Consider the following 19,977-nt stretch of genomic DNA (forward strand, 5'->3'; position numbering starts at 1 on the left):
TCCTTCTCACAAATAAAGTGGTTCCAGATTTAAGACTCTGAACCTGAACAGGCCTATCATTAGGACTTCGGCTGGTACTAACGGCTCACAAAACATAACATTCACTAGATAGGAGTTAAATGTTCTTAGGAACTTTCAGAACATTTCCATAAATAATGTTTATCTGGTAGATTTTAAAAATGTATTTAAAACGCTGTTTTGATAGAAATACGATTGCTGTTCACACCAAATTGGCAATATCCAACCAATAAAATTTGAGCTCAGTCAGAGCCACCAATTCCAACTGACATTTTGGATCCCTAAAAATAAAATACACACACACAGGCAGGTACAGTACTTAATCGAAATATATTTGTCTAATATCTACAAAGTGAACAATTGGTCTTAAGAAAGCAGACAAAAAGGCACAAAATTAGTATTACTACAGAGAAGCATTCATGCTACTGGGTTTTATAAATATTCTGAGTGGCACAGTAAAAAATAAATTAAGCACTGAGCAATAATCAAATACTTCATTTTCCTTGCTGTATATTCTAGTCATGTCTTGACCTCATTTGTAAAGGCAGAGGACTGAAATTCAGCTGAAACCATGGAACACTTACGTAGTCTTTCTGTGTGTGTTATTTAATCACAGTGGTTTTCCTGCAGAGTTTGGGTCAAACAAGAGAGGCGCACTTAAAAAATCCACAGGACATTCTTTTCTCTTTCCCCAAACTAAATACAAAATTGAGGCTGTGGTTGTGCAGTTCTGGATATGGATGCGTGTATTTAACTTCTAAAGCCCTTTTTCATCACAAAAGTAGTGAAGTCTCTGTATGACTTGGTTTCTACTGTAAAAGAAGCAGCTTCTGGAAAATGTATTACTAATACTTTGAGCATGAGAAATTTTCAGATTTTGGGGCAAGTAGATAGGAGGAATATTCCAAGGTGGGCTCGGTCCTCCCAAAGGTGCTCCATTCTTGGAAGGCTCTGGCATAAACCTTTAACAGCTTCTTGCCCACTCACCATTCAGCAGGAAATAGCAGTTTTTCTTTCTTAAGGACAAACGAAATGCTGAAGTGGACAGGGAGGTGGGAATCACAACAAGAATTGTGAAGTGACAGCCACCTACACTTCCACCAGGAATGAGCCACTTTCTACCATATGGACATCAACTGGGCCATGCCAACTCACCTTTGTTTTGACAGGAGTTGACTACCCGAGAGTATTTTTGTGAGTGCAAAACATTTTTGGCAAAGTGAAAAATAGAAAACTTCAAACCTCGTTGATAAAAAGGAGCTCATAATTACCCACTTAAATCTTGGTTAAGTGCAGTATTTACATGTGTAATAATACCCAGCAGACATGGGCATATAGTGCATGTGTGTGTGTGAACATACAGTGTACTGGGAGCTCACACACAAACTGTGTATACACACATGCCCCAAATGGCTCTTGAATAAATCCAATCCACTAGTAGTTTGGTGGTGCATTTTTCACAGTATATAAGTTCTCTCTCAGGTACCATTTCTTGAAGGATAACAAGAGGTCTTTGTGAATACCAGCAGAACCTTGATACTGAACCACTTTAATTCCTACAAAAAACAGTGCTATTTCTGAAAGCTGCACCTCCACCCCATCAGTGTGCCTTCCAAAGAGGATTGAAGTATACCCAGCCGTCACCCTGCAAGAGAAAGAAGGAGACATTTTATGAAGACCTCTCTGCTGGGCAAGGGGAGAATCAGAGGTAGCTCGCAGCCTCTGCTATGTTAGAAGCCAAGTCCCACACAGAGCAGTGCTCCATTAGCATCTGTTCAGGACCTCCACTAATACGTGTGTGCGTCTCGTTCTGGGAGCTCACCACCACACCACGCCAGCGGTCTCGCCACCCCTCCTCAGCCCGGCTGCTTTGTGAGACAAGATCTTCACATTTTGGCATGTCAGGAGGAAAACCCAAAAAATAACTAAGATTAACCAAAGAAGCGGGGCTTTGTCGGGTTACATCATATAAGATTAGTTGGCAAAAAAAACACCTTTGAAACAGTGGGACAAGAAAGAAAAAGAGGGTGGTCCAATGAACGGACACGAGAGAAAAGGCAAGGCCTGCCTCTGAGGAATTTTTCCTGATCAGTGATGTACAGCCCACCGGCCTGGAGGGGAGTGCCCAACCACGGCTCCCTGCAGCAGGAGGTGGCCAGGAATCCGCACACGTGAGTAATGACGCCAACCATCAGAAAAAGGCGAGTCAAAATGTTGTACACAATCTGGGGCTTGACTAGAAGTGAATGTGCCAAATAGTAACAATTCTGGTATTGGGATGATTTTTATTCTTTACATATCCTCAGGTTTTCTGTTACAAACATACTGGTTTTCCTTAAACCCAGGAAGAAGAGCTGTGCTTTTGCTGTTGTTGCCTTTTAGGGTTTGTGTGTGTGTTTGTTTTTGTTTTATGGCCAACTTTTCACAGAAGCCAGGCAAACTAGATCCACCACACAGAAGGGTCCTTGAAGGATTTTTTAATGGTTAATTTTATGTGTTAACCTGATTCACCGTGGTGCCCAGATGAAACATTCTGAGTGTGTCCATGAAGGTTTCCAGACGAGATAAGCACTCAGTAAAGTTGATTTCCCTCCCTACAGTGGATAAGCATTATGCAAGCCTTTGAGGGTCTGAAAACAAACAAGGTAGAGGCAGGAGGGACTGACCCTCCTCTTTCCGTTCTGCCTCCCTTCTTTAGTTGGGATTGCTCATCTCTTCTGCCTTTGCACCAGCATTTACACCACTGGCTCCCCTCCTGGGTTCCCAGGCCTTTGGGCTGGGACTGAATTATACCCACTGGCTTTCCCAGGGTCTTCATTCAGCTCTGTTGTTTCTCTGGAGAACGGATTCACCTCACCGAGGCAAGGCTTCCAGACGTGGTTCCCACTCAGAGTCTCATAAAGGCAGTCTGCTCAAGCAGGCTTCCTGTCTGAATCGGAAGCCAACCTCGAAGCCTCTGTTCACCCACAGCCCCAGTTGCTGCCCGGGGGAGAGCAGCAGCTGCTTCTGCTCCTGAGCGTAAGGGCACCTCAAAGTCATTAACACCCCCATCAGCCCTCCTGCTACACAGGATAACCCTTCCTTGCAGCATAAGTCGGACAGGAGCAGTCCCGGGGCCAAAGAAAGCTTAGACATATCTCGACTGGCTCTATGTTTAAACTGAAGATTCCTTGATATCATGTGAATATCAGATTTGTGGCTTCTTGTGAAGAATTAGACCGTCGATGACCACCTGGAGGTTAAATGGTATCCGGGCCCTTCACAGACTCTTGTGTCTGCACCAGTCCTCTCGGGGGTTTCCCTCAACGATGCTGCCAGGCCCCGAGGGCCTGCGTTAAAAGCTGTGGCTCCTTACCCTTCCATCGTTTGCAACTCTGTTCTCAGGATGCTCCTCAACTGCTCCACAAACAACTTTAAAAGCATAAGAGCCTCAACCGGGCACGTGGTGCCTTGCCCTCTTGCCCAGTGGGTGGGCAGACTGGTGGAGATGACTGCCTTGCGGTGTCACTTCTCCGGGTGACAGTGGCAGTTCACACCAGCCTTTCTGAGCACACCCGTCCCACTTGGCCCACTTGGCCCACGGGAGGCAGGGCTCCGAGAGGGCGCTCGTTCTCAGTCATGAAGGTTCCAGTCCCCCAGCTGTGCAGACAGGCTGTGAGATGCTTCACGGCTAATTTGTCACTGATGATAAAGTAGCAGGGGCTGTGTTTTTTGTTTTGTTTCTGTTTTTTTAATAGGACAGCATCCAGATCTGCAATCCCATTCATTCCTTGCCCCCCTGTCGGGCCGACAGGCTATTCTGATGGAAGATGTCAGAGGGAAGTGTCACAGGACAGCCTGGCGCAAAGCCAGAGCCAAGCTGCCCCAAACCTTCCCAGGACCATCCTCATTCATACCAACTGCTGCATTAGCAAGACCGACCCATCCGCCCCTCACCTGGGACAAGTCCCCAAAGACAGGTGGCAGAGTTACCTCCTGGATAAAATACTTGGGCCGCCATGGTGTGTGCAGGTTCTCCCGCTTCCGCTCCTCTACCCGCTGCTTCTCCTCCAGGAGCCGCTTCTGCTCGGTGGCAGCATCAATGTCCCCCAGCCGCAGGTATCTGGTCACCTCCTGCCAGAGGTTCCTGGAGACGCATGGAGGAGAGGAGGTGGTCAGACAGGGACGGCTCGTTTGGCAATGACAGTTCTCAGCAAGGGGGCCAGAGCTGCGGCGGGGAGGGCATCTGGGTGGGCCATCTGTTAGGGCTAGTTCATTCCAGGTGCCTCAAAGACCTCTAGAGCCAGGATTTGAACCCAGGGCCAACAGGCCCCAAGTTTCCACTCTCCTCTTATCCTGAGCAGCATGACTTTCTCAGGGCTGAGTGTCTAGGAACTGAATCTAGTAATAGGAGGAGGAACCAGTATTAATACTACTGCTGTTACAAACAACAATAATAATAGCAGACACTTTCATTGCATTTATATTTCTAACATTTTACGTATGTAAATGCTCATTTAATCATAACAACCCAATGGTATAGATGCTATATTCCCATCTCCATTTTAACGAGAAAGACAAGATCCATATAAGGTGAGGTGTCCAAAGTCAGCAAACTGGTAAATACGAGCGATGGCTGCTTATTCACAGGGGATTCCACCGTTAGGAGTTACAGACAGGGCCATGTGGGAGTGTGCGTTTATGTGGTAGGATCCATCATCTCCCCCATGTCTACACAGAAAATTACTTCTCTGCCTCACTCACTCATTCATTCGCTGCAGAAGGCAGCCTAGATTGGCTCCTGATGTACAGCTTTCCGCACCCTCAGGAATGTCCCAGGACCATCCCTGATTCATACTCCATTCTAGAGGGTGAGGAAAGGGACTGAGGCAAAGCGAGACACCATCACCCGTGCACTTCCTCACATAAGTGCATCAGGGCCACTTGGGATTGTGCACAAAAGGAACTATCAGAATTCTCAGCAGCGAGGATTCCCTCCCTGAGTGGGGCTAACGACGCCTCTGTAGCCAGGAGTAAGCGGACACTCTGTAATTAGATCCAGGGCCAGAGAATGCTCCCAGAGTGGATAGCCCTGACCTGTCCATGAGGGGGCCTCGAATAGCAGGAAGCCTGGAGTGTCAGATGATTAAGCTGAGAAAGGCCACACAGGGATGCCAGCAAAGTGGCGACAATGAGCAGCCCCTTCTGAGGGGGACCAAAATTAGGCAACTGACAAGGGTTAAGCTCCCGCTGGACACTCAGCCTGCCCACCGGACCTGCCCTGAGCCCCACCGTACAGAGCCCCAAGGAGAATAATGCTCTCACTCCAGTTTTACAGCAGGAGAAACTTCTGGGAGAAGCTGGGCACAAGGACATCCCAGGTGGGGGTGCTCTCAAGGGCAGGACCTCCCATGAAGAGTCACATCATAAGCTGGTGGTCCCAAATTTAGAGGGGAGAGACCTCTAAAAGAGGTCAGCAAACATTTTCTATAAAGGGCCAGGCAGTAAACATTGTAGGCTTTGCAGACCATATGGTCTTGATCACAACCGCTTAAATGCTATACAAAGGCAGCCATAAACAGTAGGTAAATTAATGATCATGGCTGTGGTCCCATAAAACTTTCAAAAAATCAGCCACGGCCTGGACGTGGCCCATGGGCCACAGTTTGCTAACCTCCTGGACTAAAAAATAAAAATGGTATATTCTAAGAAGATCCTGCTTCTTCTGAAGATCTGTGCAGAAACATCGCACGGATGTTTAAGTGGCTATATGAATGCTATATGTATTCATACCATGGAGTAGACATACTAATTGGGTGGATACTCCATAATTTAACCATTTTCCTATGTTGGACAGTTGGGTGTATTTTTTTTTTTACGTTTACAGTTTTTTTTAATACCCAATTTAGAGGCACCTGGGTGGCTCAGTCGGTTAAGCATCTGACTCTGGGCATGATCTCACAGACTGTGAGATCAAACCCCGTGTCTGGCTCTGCACTGACAGTGTGGAGTCTGCTTGGGATTCTCTCTCTCTCTGCCCCTCGCCTGCTCGCATTCTCTCTCTCCCTCTCTCTCTCTCTAATAAATTTTAAACAAACAAGTAAAATTTTAAAATACCCTATTTTATATTTAAAACCTTTTTTGAACTTAAGAATTTTCCTTCAGAATAGATTCCCAAAGACAGAATACAAAATTAAAGTGAATTCACTTGAAGCCACTGATCCATGCAGCTACCCTGCACACATTCTTACTATGAGCATATGACCCAGGGTGTCCATTTTATCACGTCCTTGCCATTGCTGACTTTTTTTAAATAATGTCGCTAATCTGGCGATAAAAATAAAATATCCCACTGCTTCTATGCACAGTTCTTTGATGACTAGAAACTCTGTATTAACTCTGCAATCAAGCAACAGACCAGTTGAGTTGACAAACTCTTTTAGGACAGGCATTAAAAGTCTACTGTCAGCGGGCACCTGGGTGGACCAGTTGGGTAAGCATCCAATTCCTGATCTCGGATCCGGTCATGATCTCACAGTTTGCACTCATGGCGCAGGGCCTGCTTGGGATTCTGTCTCTCCTTTTCTCTGTCCCTCCCCAGCCTGTGCTCTCTCTCTCTCAAAGTAAATAAATAAACTTAAAAAGTTTTTTTAAAGGCTATCCTCAAAACCCACCCCACACTTAACATAGTAACTAAACTGAAAGCTCCAAAGACCCCAAAGGGTCTACCCCTAAGACACATACAGTGGAAAATTCAAGCACCCCAACAAGTGAGAAGAACACTATTCCTGGCCCATTTCCATTCGCTGGGCTTTCAGAGGCTTCTTCTCTGTTCCTCGGGTCAAGTGCTAAGGATCGCTAAGCTGGAAAGAAACAACCCAACCTGACTCCCACCTGGACTCCATGGGCCCCTGCTTTTCCAGAGGTCTGATCTTCTTGGGGTACACTGGCAGTGTGGTCGTATCAATGACTCTGGTTTCTCCGTTGTTGTAAGTGAACTCTAGGGTACCATTCCATTCTCCATGGGCTTTACAAACAATGGTGTTGGTTGGGTTGTGCTTCACTTCTGCTGTGACCCTGAATTCATGAATGAGTCAAAGGAACATGTTTTCCAAGATTAACAAAACAGAGACTTGCTTCCAAAGGTGTACTCACATTTACAGATTTTTTTTTATGAGTTGGCAAGGAGGAGGGATTGCTTTTTGCCATTTTGCTTAATGACTAGCTCTTAAAACTGTGACCTAATATTCTTGATCAGAAAAAGAAAGCATTGGTAGAAAAACAGGTGAGATCTGAATGAAATCTGTACATTAGTTAATAGCAATGCAGCAATGTTAATTTCTTCATTTTGATAAACACACAAAAGGTACATGTTATTATTGGGGTGAAAATCAAGCAATTCAAGAAAAATAAAGTATATACTTCTCCTCCCCAAAATAGCATCTAATAGTGCTACATTTGAACCACCAACAGGTCCTGGGTGTGTACTAAGAACTGTGGGTCAAACAGGACTGACCACAATCCGCCTGAGATCACGTTGAAAAAAGGGGGAAACGTTCAGCCTGGCATCTGCACATTTCCCTGAACGAAGGCTGAGCAAAACCTGGACCCTTGGCATTGAGTGAACAGCACCTTACTCACAGCAGTGGCTTCGAGGGACCACTTTTTACAAGGGGCCTTTGTGGGATCTGTGCCCTCCTCGCTTCGCCTGCCTGGTCTGAGGGAGCTCTAGGCCTCCAACTCGGGGAGAAAGAATACCCCCACCTCCCTCACCACCTTCAAGCTTGTTGCATAGAGTAATGCAGTAGAAATGGGAAAGCCTGCTCCAAAGCAGCCAAGTGTGGGAAGGAGCTAAGCTTCTTTCCTTCTAATGGCCCAGCTCAGTTGAACTTAGAATTTTCAACATGGGCTTGGAAGCCTTCTCCCTGAGTCTGAGAAACACCATGGCTGCTAGATGCTGAGGCAAAGGCTTGTGGGTGGCATCAGAAATCTTCTGGTATGTTCTAGAAGGGTATGAGGGGTGCACTGGCAATGTTTTAACAACTGGCTCTCTAAAGGGAAAGAGACCTGATCTGTAGCATTTGCCATATTCTGTGGTGCCCACCACAGCTGATCTCAGGCTACAGACATGGTCTGTGGGACTGTGGAGAAGCACATACCATCAGCTCTTGCAAGCCAGCACACGTGGCTCCAAAACAGCCACCAAAGGCATCCACTTTCCCAGGTGACACCCTGGCATCCTCACATGAACCATACAGAACACTTTCCAAGAAAAAGGGCAAAGATTGGAGCTTGCTTATATGATGCTCTAGGACTGTGGCAATAAAAACATCTTAATGCTTCCCTCAAACAGCAGACTTTTCCTTCAATTTCTTTGGATCAGGCTTCCCCAGCTACTAAAAGAAGTAGCCCTGATCTGAGATGATACAGGATTCAGGATTATTTAATGGATCCAACTGAACATGAAATGAGCTCTCAGGCAGTGTCTAAGCTCACAGATGGAACTGCTTCAGAGCAGGGAAACAGACTGTGGCCCGGGAAGGGAAAGGTTATTATTACAAATGGAAGCACTTCCTATTCTGCTGGTGTGTGTTGTGAATATATCGCCAAAGGATTTCACTGTACGTGTAGAGTGGGAAGGGCTCAAAAAACCACCGTGTTGAGGGGTGAAAAGAAGAGTACTTCTTTTAAAAAAAGGTCTTTTAGCTTTATCTTGATTTCCAATTCATCCCATGGCTGGAACCCAAGCTTCTAACGGAGGAAAGAAAGGGTATTGTGATAAGGCAAAGACAAAGGCTTCCTGGCGCCTCCTACCTGTGGACTTTCCCTCCGTAAAAAGGCTTTGTGTGGAATATCACTGTCGCTGAGTACCCAGTCTTGGCACAGCTGATGCTGACTTTGCCTCCAAGCTCCACCCATGGGATGGTGAGAATAGACCGAGCATAGGCACTGGGCAGGGTGAACACGTACTCCTCCCCGTGTTCCAGGAGCCTCAGCACACCTCCAGGGAGAGAGGAGGAGAGTCAGACACACAAGAAAAGGGCAGTTAGGGATCAAAAAACATAAAGATGAAAAACCAAACAGCTTCCTGCAACAGACATCTTGTCTCCCACTTCTGCAAAGGTTAGCCACTCCCTGGCCACTTATTTATCTCATATTTATCTCATAACCCTACTGGGCGGGGGGGGGGGGGGGGGGGGGCAGACGCTGTCCAAGGTGCTGAAAACACAACGGTGAATAGACCCACTTTCTTCCTTCAAGGAGAACAAAAAGGTGGACATTAATTGCCAATCCAGCACAAAACTAACTATAATGAAGGCAGGAGAGAGAAGTGCCCGGTGCCATGGAGACCTTCGGCAGGGGTTGACCTGGAAATAGAATTCTCCCTAAGGAAGGGACGTTTGGGCCGGGGAAGAGTTGAGAAGGTAAAGAGAGGAAGGAAATATTCCAGGCAGAGGGAAGAGTGCAGTGCAAAAGTGCTGTGGTGGGAAGGAGCCTGGTGAGCAGGAAAGGGCTGAGGGAAGGGCCCACGTGCAGAAAGAAAGGGAATAGGTACAGGTGTGCAGACTGGCCGACTCAGCAGACCTTCTTTTCAACTTTGAAATAGCATGTAAATGAGTTTTACCTTTTCCTGAGAGCAAGAGACCTTCGTGGTTCACATGAAATTAGGGAACTCAGACCATACACTGCTCTCAACCTGAGGCAGACACTAGCCACATGAGCAACCCGCCTCTAGATCGTGGGTTCTCTGACCTCGGATCCACGCATTAGGGGTAGAAAGGTCTCAGTCCACTGGAACAATGAAAAACTGTGTGGGTTTCCCTATTTTCTAGGGAAAGGGGCCATAGTGTTCATCAAGTCCCCGAAGGCTGACATGACCATCCTATAAATGCACTAACTCCCAGGGCTGTTGCATAGTTTACGTGCTGCACAAAGTGGCCACCAAGGGTTGAAATCCAGCCTTTGCTTTGGCCTGGCTGGCCAGGTGCCCACAGTGGAGGTGCAGCATCCCACTTTACTCCGAGGCCTGTACAGGCCGGCAGAGGCCCCAAGAACCAGGCTCCAGGCCAAGATCTGTTCTGTGTAAGGTACCTTCTCAGCATCCCACACTCCAGCCCTGGGGCTCAGCGACCTGTGCACGTCCTCACCACTCTGTCCCAGCTCATTCCCAGTCTGGCAATTATCAGGTGCACTGTGCATCTAAGGAAGGAAGGTGCTGCCCTTTGGCCACACATGGTCAGTGATGTCCCCTCCCTGGGCCCCGTTCCTCCACTGGAAAGAGTGAGGAGTGGTGTCAATGGTGCGCGTGTGTGTTGGCACTTTCTTGCTGCATTCCTGGGGGCCTCCCGACGACTCCATTTGGCAATAATTATCATTTTCAAATAAGGATGAGGAAATGGAAACTCAGGGTAAGTGATGTGGCTGGTCAGTACTTCCCTCTTAGGCTAGACAAGTATCTATATCAACTAGAGCTAAAATTTGTCCACTGAGACATGTGTTTCTCTCAGTATTGACGAGCTTGTCAGGGGGTCTGAGGAGAGATGGGACTTGAACATAAAGAGCAGTCATGCATGTGGAGTTTCTAAAGTCAATGTGGAGATGCATACAAGTATAATTCAACTTGCCCTTGAAAATTCCTTTAATTGGGGGTGCCTGGGTGGCTCAACCAGATGAGCATGTGACTTTGGCTCAGGTCATAATCTCACGGTTTGTGGGTTCGAGCCCCACGTCGGTCTCTGCACTGATAGCTCAGAGCCTGGAGCCTGCTTCAGATTCTGTGTCTCCCTCTCTCTGCGTCCCTCCTCTGTTCATGCTCTCGCGCGCGCTCTCTCTCTCTCTCTCTCTCTCTGTCTCTCAAAAATAAATAAACATTAAAAAAAATTAAAAAAAGAAAGAAAATTCCTGGAACCAGCAGCTTCACTCTCCATTAACTCCAGCAAAGTCAGTTCTGCCAACCCACAGAAACAGAGACCTGGTCTGTAAATCCAGGGTGACACGCCCACATGTGTCTAGGGGTCTTGATCACTCCCAGAGTAGAGTCTGGATGCTCAAGAACGTGGGCAACTGCACAAGCTCAGACCATCAGGGAAAAACAGATTTGTGGGTCACTCATAATCCCGTGGACAGGACCGAAGGACAGATGTCACAGAGCATTTAAATCTCTTACCAGGAGTATAACTGATCGTATGTAACATAAACACACAAATAGCATGGCTCCAGTATACCAGATACACTGAACATCACAAGGGACCACCTTCTCCCCGCTTCTCCAACTGGCCTTAGCTCTCGTAACTGAATTAATGCATCTCCCTAAAAGTAAAGCGGCAGGCCATCGAATGCTCTCATGCGGACCCTTGTCCCTCCTCCTACCTGGCAGAGAGCAGACTGCTCCAGATGTCTCTCAGGGCCCTGCCCTGTGCACACATAGGGAGGGACACTGTGTCTGGCAAGAGAAGTACACTTTGCTATGTCCGTCCTCTTCTGATTCAAACCCTTGGAGGAAAATGGCCAGAACTGATAAGAGTTTTTGTTTCAGAGCCTACTTTGTGCCTGACTTCCTCAGATTCGGTTGCTTGAGAAGACAGCCTGGGGCAGGTGGAAAATCGCAGCTAATACCAGACACAGGTAGGACACCAACAGGCAAGAAGGACCTGGAGTGAAAGTCGGGAAGAGACAGGTCACCTCGGATTTCCCTCCCTGGCCCAGTTCTACCCGCAAGTTTCTGGTTCCTCCAGGGCCAGCCATTCTCACGGCCTCAGAGACTGTGGCAGCTGGAGAGGACCCTGGGACCCTGCAGAAGAGGCTGCCAGTCCCCAGCCAGCCTGCCTCCCAGGACCCAGAGAAGAAGGCTCCTCGAGCCCCCATCCCTGCCCTCTGTGCTAATGGGCTGCTCGGTAGTCAAACCCTTCCAAGGTGGCCAGTGTGCCCAACAGCACCACCGCACCTCCGATGGCTCTAGTGTCCCCGAGTGGTGAGCTCTTCCAGTCCATAGTCGGGAGTGTCCTGGAGGCTCTCGCCCAGTTACACATCTTGCCATCAGCCTCTCTTCCGACAAGAACCACACACATCCATGAGTTCCTCCTGCTGCCTCCTCCTGGCCCCATTCACAAATATAAACTTTGTGATGTAGGACCATACAGCTCATATTTTCTTTACCACACACTTACATGGGGAATATGCCACGTTCTTCCTTAAAGACCTGCGTGAGATCTCAGAGGGTCCTTCCACATCCTCACTCAGCAGCCTGGCAACCTGAACCTCTCTGTGCCTCAGTTTCCTCATCTGTGACACAGGGATGATGGTATGCATACCTCACAAAGCTGTGGTGAGAAGGGGATTCTAGAAGCCCACTAAAAGCATCATCCTGACACACAGCCAGAATCCCAGAAGCTTCATATCCTAGTTACTCCTCACTCTCCAGAGCCGCTCTCTGGCTTGCTGACCTCGGAGTTCCATTTATTCCATTTGGGAATAAACAGCGAATCACAAAGTGGCAGCGGGTTATGGCACGTGGGGGACGAAGAGATAGGTGGGAGGCATCTTCTTCCTCCTCCTCTTTAGAAAACGCTCCTGCAAACCTGAGGTTCACAGAAATCAGTGAGCCCCACGCTGAGCGGGTATGAAAGCACTGGGGGGCGGGGGGAGACCACACTCCTTAGCTCTTCTCTGAATATCCATAAATGTGTGTGTTGCCATTAAATCACCTGTAATTATGCCTTCTCATTATGCTAACTCTTTTTTCAGGGCTGAATAGAAACAAAAAACAAACAAAATAACCCTGTCCTGGGGAACCGGGTAGCTCAGTTGGTTTAGCATCTGACTCTTGGTTTACGGCTCAGGTCATGATCTCAGGGCTCCTGGGATCAAGCCCCGCATCCGGCTCCAGCCTGACAGTGTGCAGCCTGCTTGAGATTCTCTCCCTCCCTCTCTCTCTCTCTCTGCCCCTCCCTTGCTCATGCTCTTTTTCTCTCTCAAAATAGATGAACTTAAACAAAAACAAAAACAAAAGTCCTGTCCTTAATATAGAGAAAAGACTATATTAACACTAGACTTACAGATAGGCTAATTAAAGAACTTTCACTGATGAGCCTAAGGGCTGAGAGAAGCCAAAAAATGCCAAATAACCAATACTTCCAAGCCGTGGTTCGTCTTCAAGCCGCAAGATGTTCATTTTAAATCCCACAAATTGATTTACCTAGAAACATAAGGCAAGATTTTCCAACTGATACATTTAAACTAATTTCACACCCGGTCTCAATCTGAGGAACCAAAATATTCCAGTAGGATGCCGCTTCTGGGAAGCACCGAATCAAAGAAAGTCACTCTGGGGAGCTGGTCGTCAGGCCCGATCATGTCGGCGCTCACAAGCACCGAGCCAACGTGTCACTTCTGTCGCTAGAACTAACTGCCTTTCCCTACAGACTCAATCAAGAAGCTGTGCCACGTTACTGGGCTCCAGCTCTGGAGTTTTGGGGGCAGAGGCCACAAGAGCAGCTGAATGCACCTCGGCTCCCTCCCCCACAGCGCCAGCGGGGTGATGGGCAGAGGGGGGCGATGGGCACAGGGGGGCGATGGGCACAGGGGGGCGATGGGCACAGGGGGGTGATGGGCACAGGGGCCATGCTTCCCCAGGGACAGAGCCGCAGGCTGACTGAGCAGTGTCTCCGCTAGGGGCTCCGAGAGCCACAGCTGAGGGACCTGAGGGGGGGAGGCAGTCTCTGAGCTGCAGCCTAAGTGAATTTAAGTAGTAATAAAGCACTGCATGATGGCATTTTATTGTAGCCAAATATGGCACGGCCTAAAGGCAATACTTTAAAAGACAAGCCCGTGTGTTTACTTACATATAACACTTCCAGTGGACCAACCTGAGATCTCATTTTTATTGAAAAAAAAAAAATTTTTTTTTAATGTTTATCTTTGAGAGAGAGAGAGAGAGAGAGAGCGCGAGCGAGCAGGGGGAAGGGGCACAGAGAGAGGGAGACAGAGGATCCGAAGTGGGCTCCTTGCTGAGAGTAGAGCCCGACACGGGGCTGGAACTCACGAACTGTGAGATCATGACCTGAGCCAAAGTCAGAGGCTCGACTGACTGAGCCACCCAGGTGCCCCTCATTTTTTTTTTTAATAATTTTTTTTAACATTTATTTATTTTTGAGACAGAGAGAGACAGAGCATGAACAGGGGAGGGGCAGAGAGAGAGAGGGAGACACAGAATCGGAAGCAGGCTCCAGGCTCTGAGCCATCAGCCCAGAGCCCGACGCGGGGCTCGAACTCCCAGACCGCGAGATCGTGACCTGGCTGAAGTCGGACGCTTAACCAACTGCGCCACCCAGGCGCCCCTAGGTGCCCCTCATTTTTAAAATAAGGGAATGGAAGGGCACCTGGGTGGCTCAGTCAGTTAAGCATTTGCACTCTTGGCTTTGGTTCAGGTCATGATTTCACAGTTCATGGGACTGAGCCCCACATTGGGCTCTGTGTTGACAGTGTGGAAGCTGCTTGGGATTCTCTTTCTCCCTCTCTCTCTGCCCTTCCCCAGTGCTCACTGCTCTCTCATTCTCTCTCTCTCTCTCTCTCTCTCTCTCTCTCTCTCTCTCTCTCTCTCTCCCCCCCCCTCCCCCCTCTCTCTCAAAATAAACATTAAAAAAATACTAGGGCACCTAGATGGCTCAGTCAGTTGAGCTTCTAACTTTGGCTCAGGTCACGATCTTGGTTTGTGAGTTCAAGCCCCACACTGGGCTTGCTGCCCTCAGTGCAGATCCGGCTTCGGATCCTCTGTCCCCCTGCCTCTCTGACCTTCCTCTGCTTGTGTTCTTTCAAAAATAAATACTTAAAAATAAAATAAAATGAGGGAGATGAAAAAACTGTTACTTCAAGCCCAATCAACAAGTTTATGGAACGTGCTAGATCAATATAAAGAATACGTGAGGAGGGGCACCAGCGTGGCTCAATTGATTTCGGCTTAGATCACGATCTCATGGTTCATGAGCTCGAGCCCCGCACTGGGATCTGTGCTGGTGGTGTGGAGCCTGCTTGGGATTCTCTCTCTCCTTCTCTCTGCCCCTCCCCTGCTTGTGAGCTCTGGCTCTCTCTCTCTCTTTTAAAAAAACGAATAAGTGAGGAAAAGTAAAGCATCCTGACTCTCCACACCCACCCCCAACAAAGGGGCTCTGAGTATAGGAACTACAACCTTTTGTGGAGATTCTTAGAAGTATTTTCTGGGAAAAACGAGGATCGTGGGTGTTATGGAGTGCACATTTAATTAATACAAAAGGGGGATGGACGTAGCTGCTTGAAAGGATTTAGGGAAACTTAAGGCCTCACAAGACTGAGCCAACGGTCCCCGGACCCTTCCCAGGTCCATCCACAGCAGGAATACACCGGGTGACCAGGAAGGGCTATATCCAGGGAGGGCCCTTGTAGAGACTCTCTCTACATCTTTCTGATTTCAGCACTCCACTGAGAAGCTCTACGTAGACTTTCCAAGCAAGTAGACGTGGGAGCAGCACATTCTATTTCCGCTTCAGGGATGGCGAGGGCGTTAGGATTTCCTGCCCACGAAGAGCCTTGTCCAGTGCACCCACGGCTGTGCCAAGTGAATTAGAGGCCCCAGGCCCCATCGGCCACCTGTGGGGAACAGGGAGTGAACCCCCTGAGACACCAGAGGCCTATGCTTTGACACACTGACACTCAACAGCCACCAACAGTAGAAGCAAGTGAAGATGTCTGTTCACCTCAGGGGGGAGGGTGGGGGGCATCGCGGGGGTAGAAGGACCCCCCGTTCTCAAGTGAAGTTCCAGAAGAGATGAACGGAGGCCACGTATTCTGCTGGGTGAAGCGAGGAGCCCCAGCAGCACAGGACAGAGTGGGGGTAACAGAGAACGCAGGGGAGAGGGGAGCAGGATGTGCCGGGAGGGAGTGGGACGGCCACACGGCTCTACACCCCCGTCCTCACCACAGCCCACCCCTCAGGTGGATGGCTGGCAAGACATGGAGCTTCACAGACCAAAGAACTCCTCACTCACTAGATTTGCAAACCTCCACATTTACGCAAAATTTCCAGATCTTCGTCCAATGTCAAGAATCCCTGCTTAGGGGCCCAGAGACTGGGGGGCCCCTGCCCTGTACTATTATTTAAGCATCTGTGGTTTTCCGCTGCCTCGACACACGGCAGCAGGCATTTCTGCGGAGCGCAGGGGAGTCCCCAGAAAGGAACCTGAATAGACTTTCTGTACCCGAAAATACGCTTATCCGAAGATACCATCGTCACTGAGCACTTACGCTGGCTAATCACAGACTCGACGTACGTGTGTGTAGGAGGGAGGAAGAGAAAAGTGACAACCCGTCTGTCTCCCTCTAGCTTTGCCCCATGCCCTCGCCACTCCCGCCCCGTCTGTTCTCACGGCGGCCCTGGGGAGGCTGCCAAAGCCACGTCCACCCTCCACGGACCCCCACCTCACTCAGGTAAAAGCCCGAGCCCTCCCACGCCCCCCTGCGCAGCCCCCCAGTGATCGGGCCCCTCCTCCCTGACCTGTCCCCTGTGCCCCAGCCACAGAGCCTCCACAAGATTTCTAGAAGACCCCGGCCTCACGCTCCCGCTCCCGCCCAGGGCGTCCGAGCCTTCTGCTGTCTCTGCCTGGAGTACCCTTCCTCCAGCCATCCCCGTGGCTCCTCGCTCACCTCCTTCAAGCCCTTCCTCGAAGGCCGCACCTTGTTGGGGTCTGTCCTGTCGAACACGGCAGCACCCGCCCCACCAGGCACCCTCTCACCCTGTCCTGCTCTGTCTCCTCGGTGCCAGTGAGCGGTCACACTGCACATTTCCCACACGTGCCTCGTTTTCTGTGACGCGTGCACGGACGGTGGCTGAGGGCAGGGGCCTCTGTCCTGTCCCCGTCGCGGCCGCGTGCCCAGCACGACTTTTCACAAATGGACGGATGAACGGATCAATGAATGATCACGGCCTCTCTGAACCGCCCCCGTAAAGATAAGTAAACCCGCTTGAGACAGGTGGTCTACACACGCAGGCGGGAAGTGTGCACCGAAGGCGTGAACTGCCTCCACGCCCCACCTTCTCTAAACAAACGTGTTTCATGCTTGAATAATTCGTTCCGTGGGAAATTCAGGATAAGGAAATTAAACAGGACGAAATGAACCTCCTGAATACTGATTTTGGCTTCTAAATAAAAGGGAAGACTTCGCCAGTACCAACCTTGGGGCGCTGGTGGGGGGGGCCTCTGGCAACCTGCGGAATCACAGAGCCCCCGAGAAGTCAAAACCAAGGTCGCCAAGGTCGACGCCACTCCCATTTCTCACTGCACGCCCAAGTGTGCAATCCGTGCAAACACAGGCCTCCCACGCGGGGTCCCCCGCAAGCCTGCACTGGGCTCCCTGCTCTCAGCAGCAGGAGCTCCCCCGTGGGCTGGGCCCCAAGCCCTCTGCTCACGGCGCTTGGGGATCCCACGGCCCAAGGGGCCAACACACCTCTGGGACCTGCCACGTGGCCTTAACCCAAACAGTCCTATGCAGGGGCAGCTCCCTGTCCAGGCCATGGGGAGAGACAAGAGTTGAGAGCGACAGTGATCGCTGTGACCCCAAGAAAGGCCTGTGAGGGAACACTGGATCTCGTTCCCCTACCCCTCAGCCTCCGGAAGCACATCTGAGTCAAGTCTGCCTCCTCAGCTTCAGGGAGACAGGCCTCTAGGGCCCTGGCTATGCCCCTGGAGGCACCCTTCTGCCACAGCTCCATCTGCTGCCCACTCCACCCCCTCTGTTTCTGGGCTGGTGGCCTCCTGTGACTCCCAGACCCCTCCCCGATTCTGACTTCTGGTCCACAGATCAGAGGTGAGTCACTGACAGAAGGTCCCTGCCTCACGGAGAGGCCGGCACCCTCCTGCAACCCCCCTCGCCAGCTCATGGTGACGGAGGTGTGTACTGTGGGTGGCACACGTGTGCCCTCGGGAAGTGGCTTCTCTGGGCTCCTCTTCTGTAAAGTGAGGCGCAGCTGGAAGGAAGCAGAAGCCCCCACGCTCACTCCTTTCACCCATCTCCGCCCCGGGGTCCCCTGACATAGAGCTGGGAATGCGGGGGTTTGCAAGATGGACGAATCATCTCTGTTAAGCTCTAAGCTTCTGTGGTCCTGTCATCGTCGGGAACAGTTCCTTCTTAAGAAAGAAGGCCACTTCCGACACCACTCCCCCTCTTAGGGCAGCCATCAAAGCTAGACAAACTAATCTCCTATAGGGACTGTCCTGATTGGAAACTGGCTGCAATGCTGCACTCCCACAAAAGAGCACGTCACGGGGAGAAGAACATCCATCATCAGCGGGTCGCCTGGTGCCTCAGTGGGTTAAGCGTCCGACTTCGGCTCAGGTCACGATCCTGTGGTTCGTGGATTCAGGCTCCGCATCGGGCTCTTTACTAACAGAGCAGAGCCTGGAGCCTGCTTCAGATTCTGTGTCTCCCTCTCTCTCTGCCCCGCCCCTGCTCACGCTCTGCCTTTCTCAAAAATAACCATTAAAAAAGAAAAACCATTTATCATTGGTGTGACTTATTCAGAGTCCTTCCCCTCAACACATACAGCCCAACCCCATCTGAATCTTGGAGGAACTAGGTGGCCTAGGGTCATCCTGGTGACAGGTGAGTCCCTGGCCTCCTTCACAGATTGATTCTCCCTTTGGTGAATTTCTTGACCCTAACTGATCCTCGAGAGGAGGGTCCCATCAGCACAGTGCAGGTGGCTGAATATCGAGCCCGTGCGCAGCGAGGACCCCCACGAAGGCCCGACATGGGTCCTGGGCTCCTCTGTGGGGGTCCTGGAGTTGCTGTCTCATCTACGCATGGAGGATAAGCAGTTCAGAGGGTGAGCCTACAGCCCAGAGACAGGACAGAGAGGCGGAACCCAAGAGTGGTTTGGGCCCTCACACAATAAATAAGGAAGTGTTGTTTGTACTTAGTGTCTCTGCTTCGGGTCCTCCCACCCTCTCTCGAATCCATTCTGATCAGATTTTCACGAGAACCATTCCACGGACAGCCCTTGTTAAGGTCACCAAATGAGCATCACAGGCCACCATCTAGTGGCCCGTCCTCGGTTCTCGTCTTCCCAGAATGAATCGGCACCGTCTGCCTCAGCTGACCACTCTGTCTCCTCCCGGGAACGCTTTCTTCACCCAGCCTGCAGGAAACAAATCCCCGTCCCCTCTCCTTCTCAAGCCCCTCTTCTTCAGTCCCCCTGACCAGTGCTCCTCACCTTTTGGGCCTCTTAGTGCCGCAGGACTGTGGGGATCAGGCTCCCTCCATAATCTCGTCAGGTGCCAGGACTTCAATCACAAGTTTCGACGTCTGCTGGCCCCTCTCCTCAGAACTCCAGCCCGTGTCCACAACTGTCCACTCGGGCAGTCACTTGCATGTCCGAACCATAACGTGACCTCGCTGAGCTCCTAAACTCTTCCTCCAAATTAGTTTTCCTCCCAGCGACTCCACTCCCGGCCTCCCCAGCTAAGCAAACAGCTAGTCGGTCCTTCCAGGTGCTCACCTTGAAAGCCTTGGTGTCACCTCTCAGACCCCACTTCCAACCCGAGGCAAATCCCTCTGGCTCTCTCTCCCTCAGAATACATCCAGACTTTTGGGGCACCTGGGTGGCTCCGTCAGTTGAGCATCTGACTTTGGCTCAGGTCACGATCTTGTGATTCGTGGGTTCAAGCCCCACATCGGGCTCTGTGCTGACAGCTCGGAGCCTGGAGCCTGTTTCAGATTCTGTGTCTCCCTCTCTCTCTGTCCCTCCCCACTAGTGCTTTCTCTCTTTCAAAAATAAACATCATATTTAAAAAAAAAAAAAAAAAAGAATACATCCACACCTTCACCACATCTTACCTCCTCCACCATTTCCACCCTGGTCCAGGCCACCATCGTCTCAGGCCTGGGTTATTATCATCATCTCCTAACTGGTCTCCTTGCTTCCACCTTTACTCCTCTTATGATCTATTTTCA

At 50.1% G+C, this 19,977-nt stretch overlaps 1 protein-coding gene across 5 annotated transcripts in view; it reads right to left on the bottom strand.

The window, feature by feature from the left end:
* Window positions 1-329: 329 nt before the first annotated feature.
* OSBPL10 (oxysterol binding protein like 10) overlaps window positions 330-19,977 on the bottom strand; it is a 315,527-nt gene continuing 295,879 nt past the window's right edge. For all 5 annotated transcript variants that reach the window (XM_019810843.3, XM_003992193.5, XM_045037733.1 and 2 more), the window contains 4 exons: window positions 8,812-8,998; window positions 6,892-7,074; window positions 3,991-4,144; window positions 330-1,663 (listed from right to left, as the gene is read on the bottom strand). In XM_019810843.3, coding sequence (XP_019666402.2) covers window positions 1,619-1,663; window positions 3,991-4,144; window positions 6,892-7,074; window positions 8,812-8,998 — 569 coding nt within the window. In that variant the 3' untranslated portion in view covers window positions 330-1,618. The remainder of the gene's footprint in view (window positions 1,664-3,990; window positions 4,145-6,891; window positions 7,075-8,811; window positions 8,999-19,977) is intronic.

This window comes from Felis catus, chromosome C2 (genome assembly GCF_018350175.1).
Source record: "Felis catus isolate Fca126 chromosome C2, F.catus_Fca126_mat1.0, whole genome shotgun sequence".
Lineage (NCBI taxonomy): Eukaryota > Metazoa > Chordata > Mammalia > Carnivora > Felidae > Felis > Felis catus.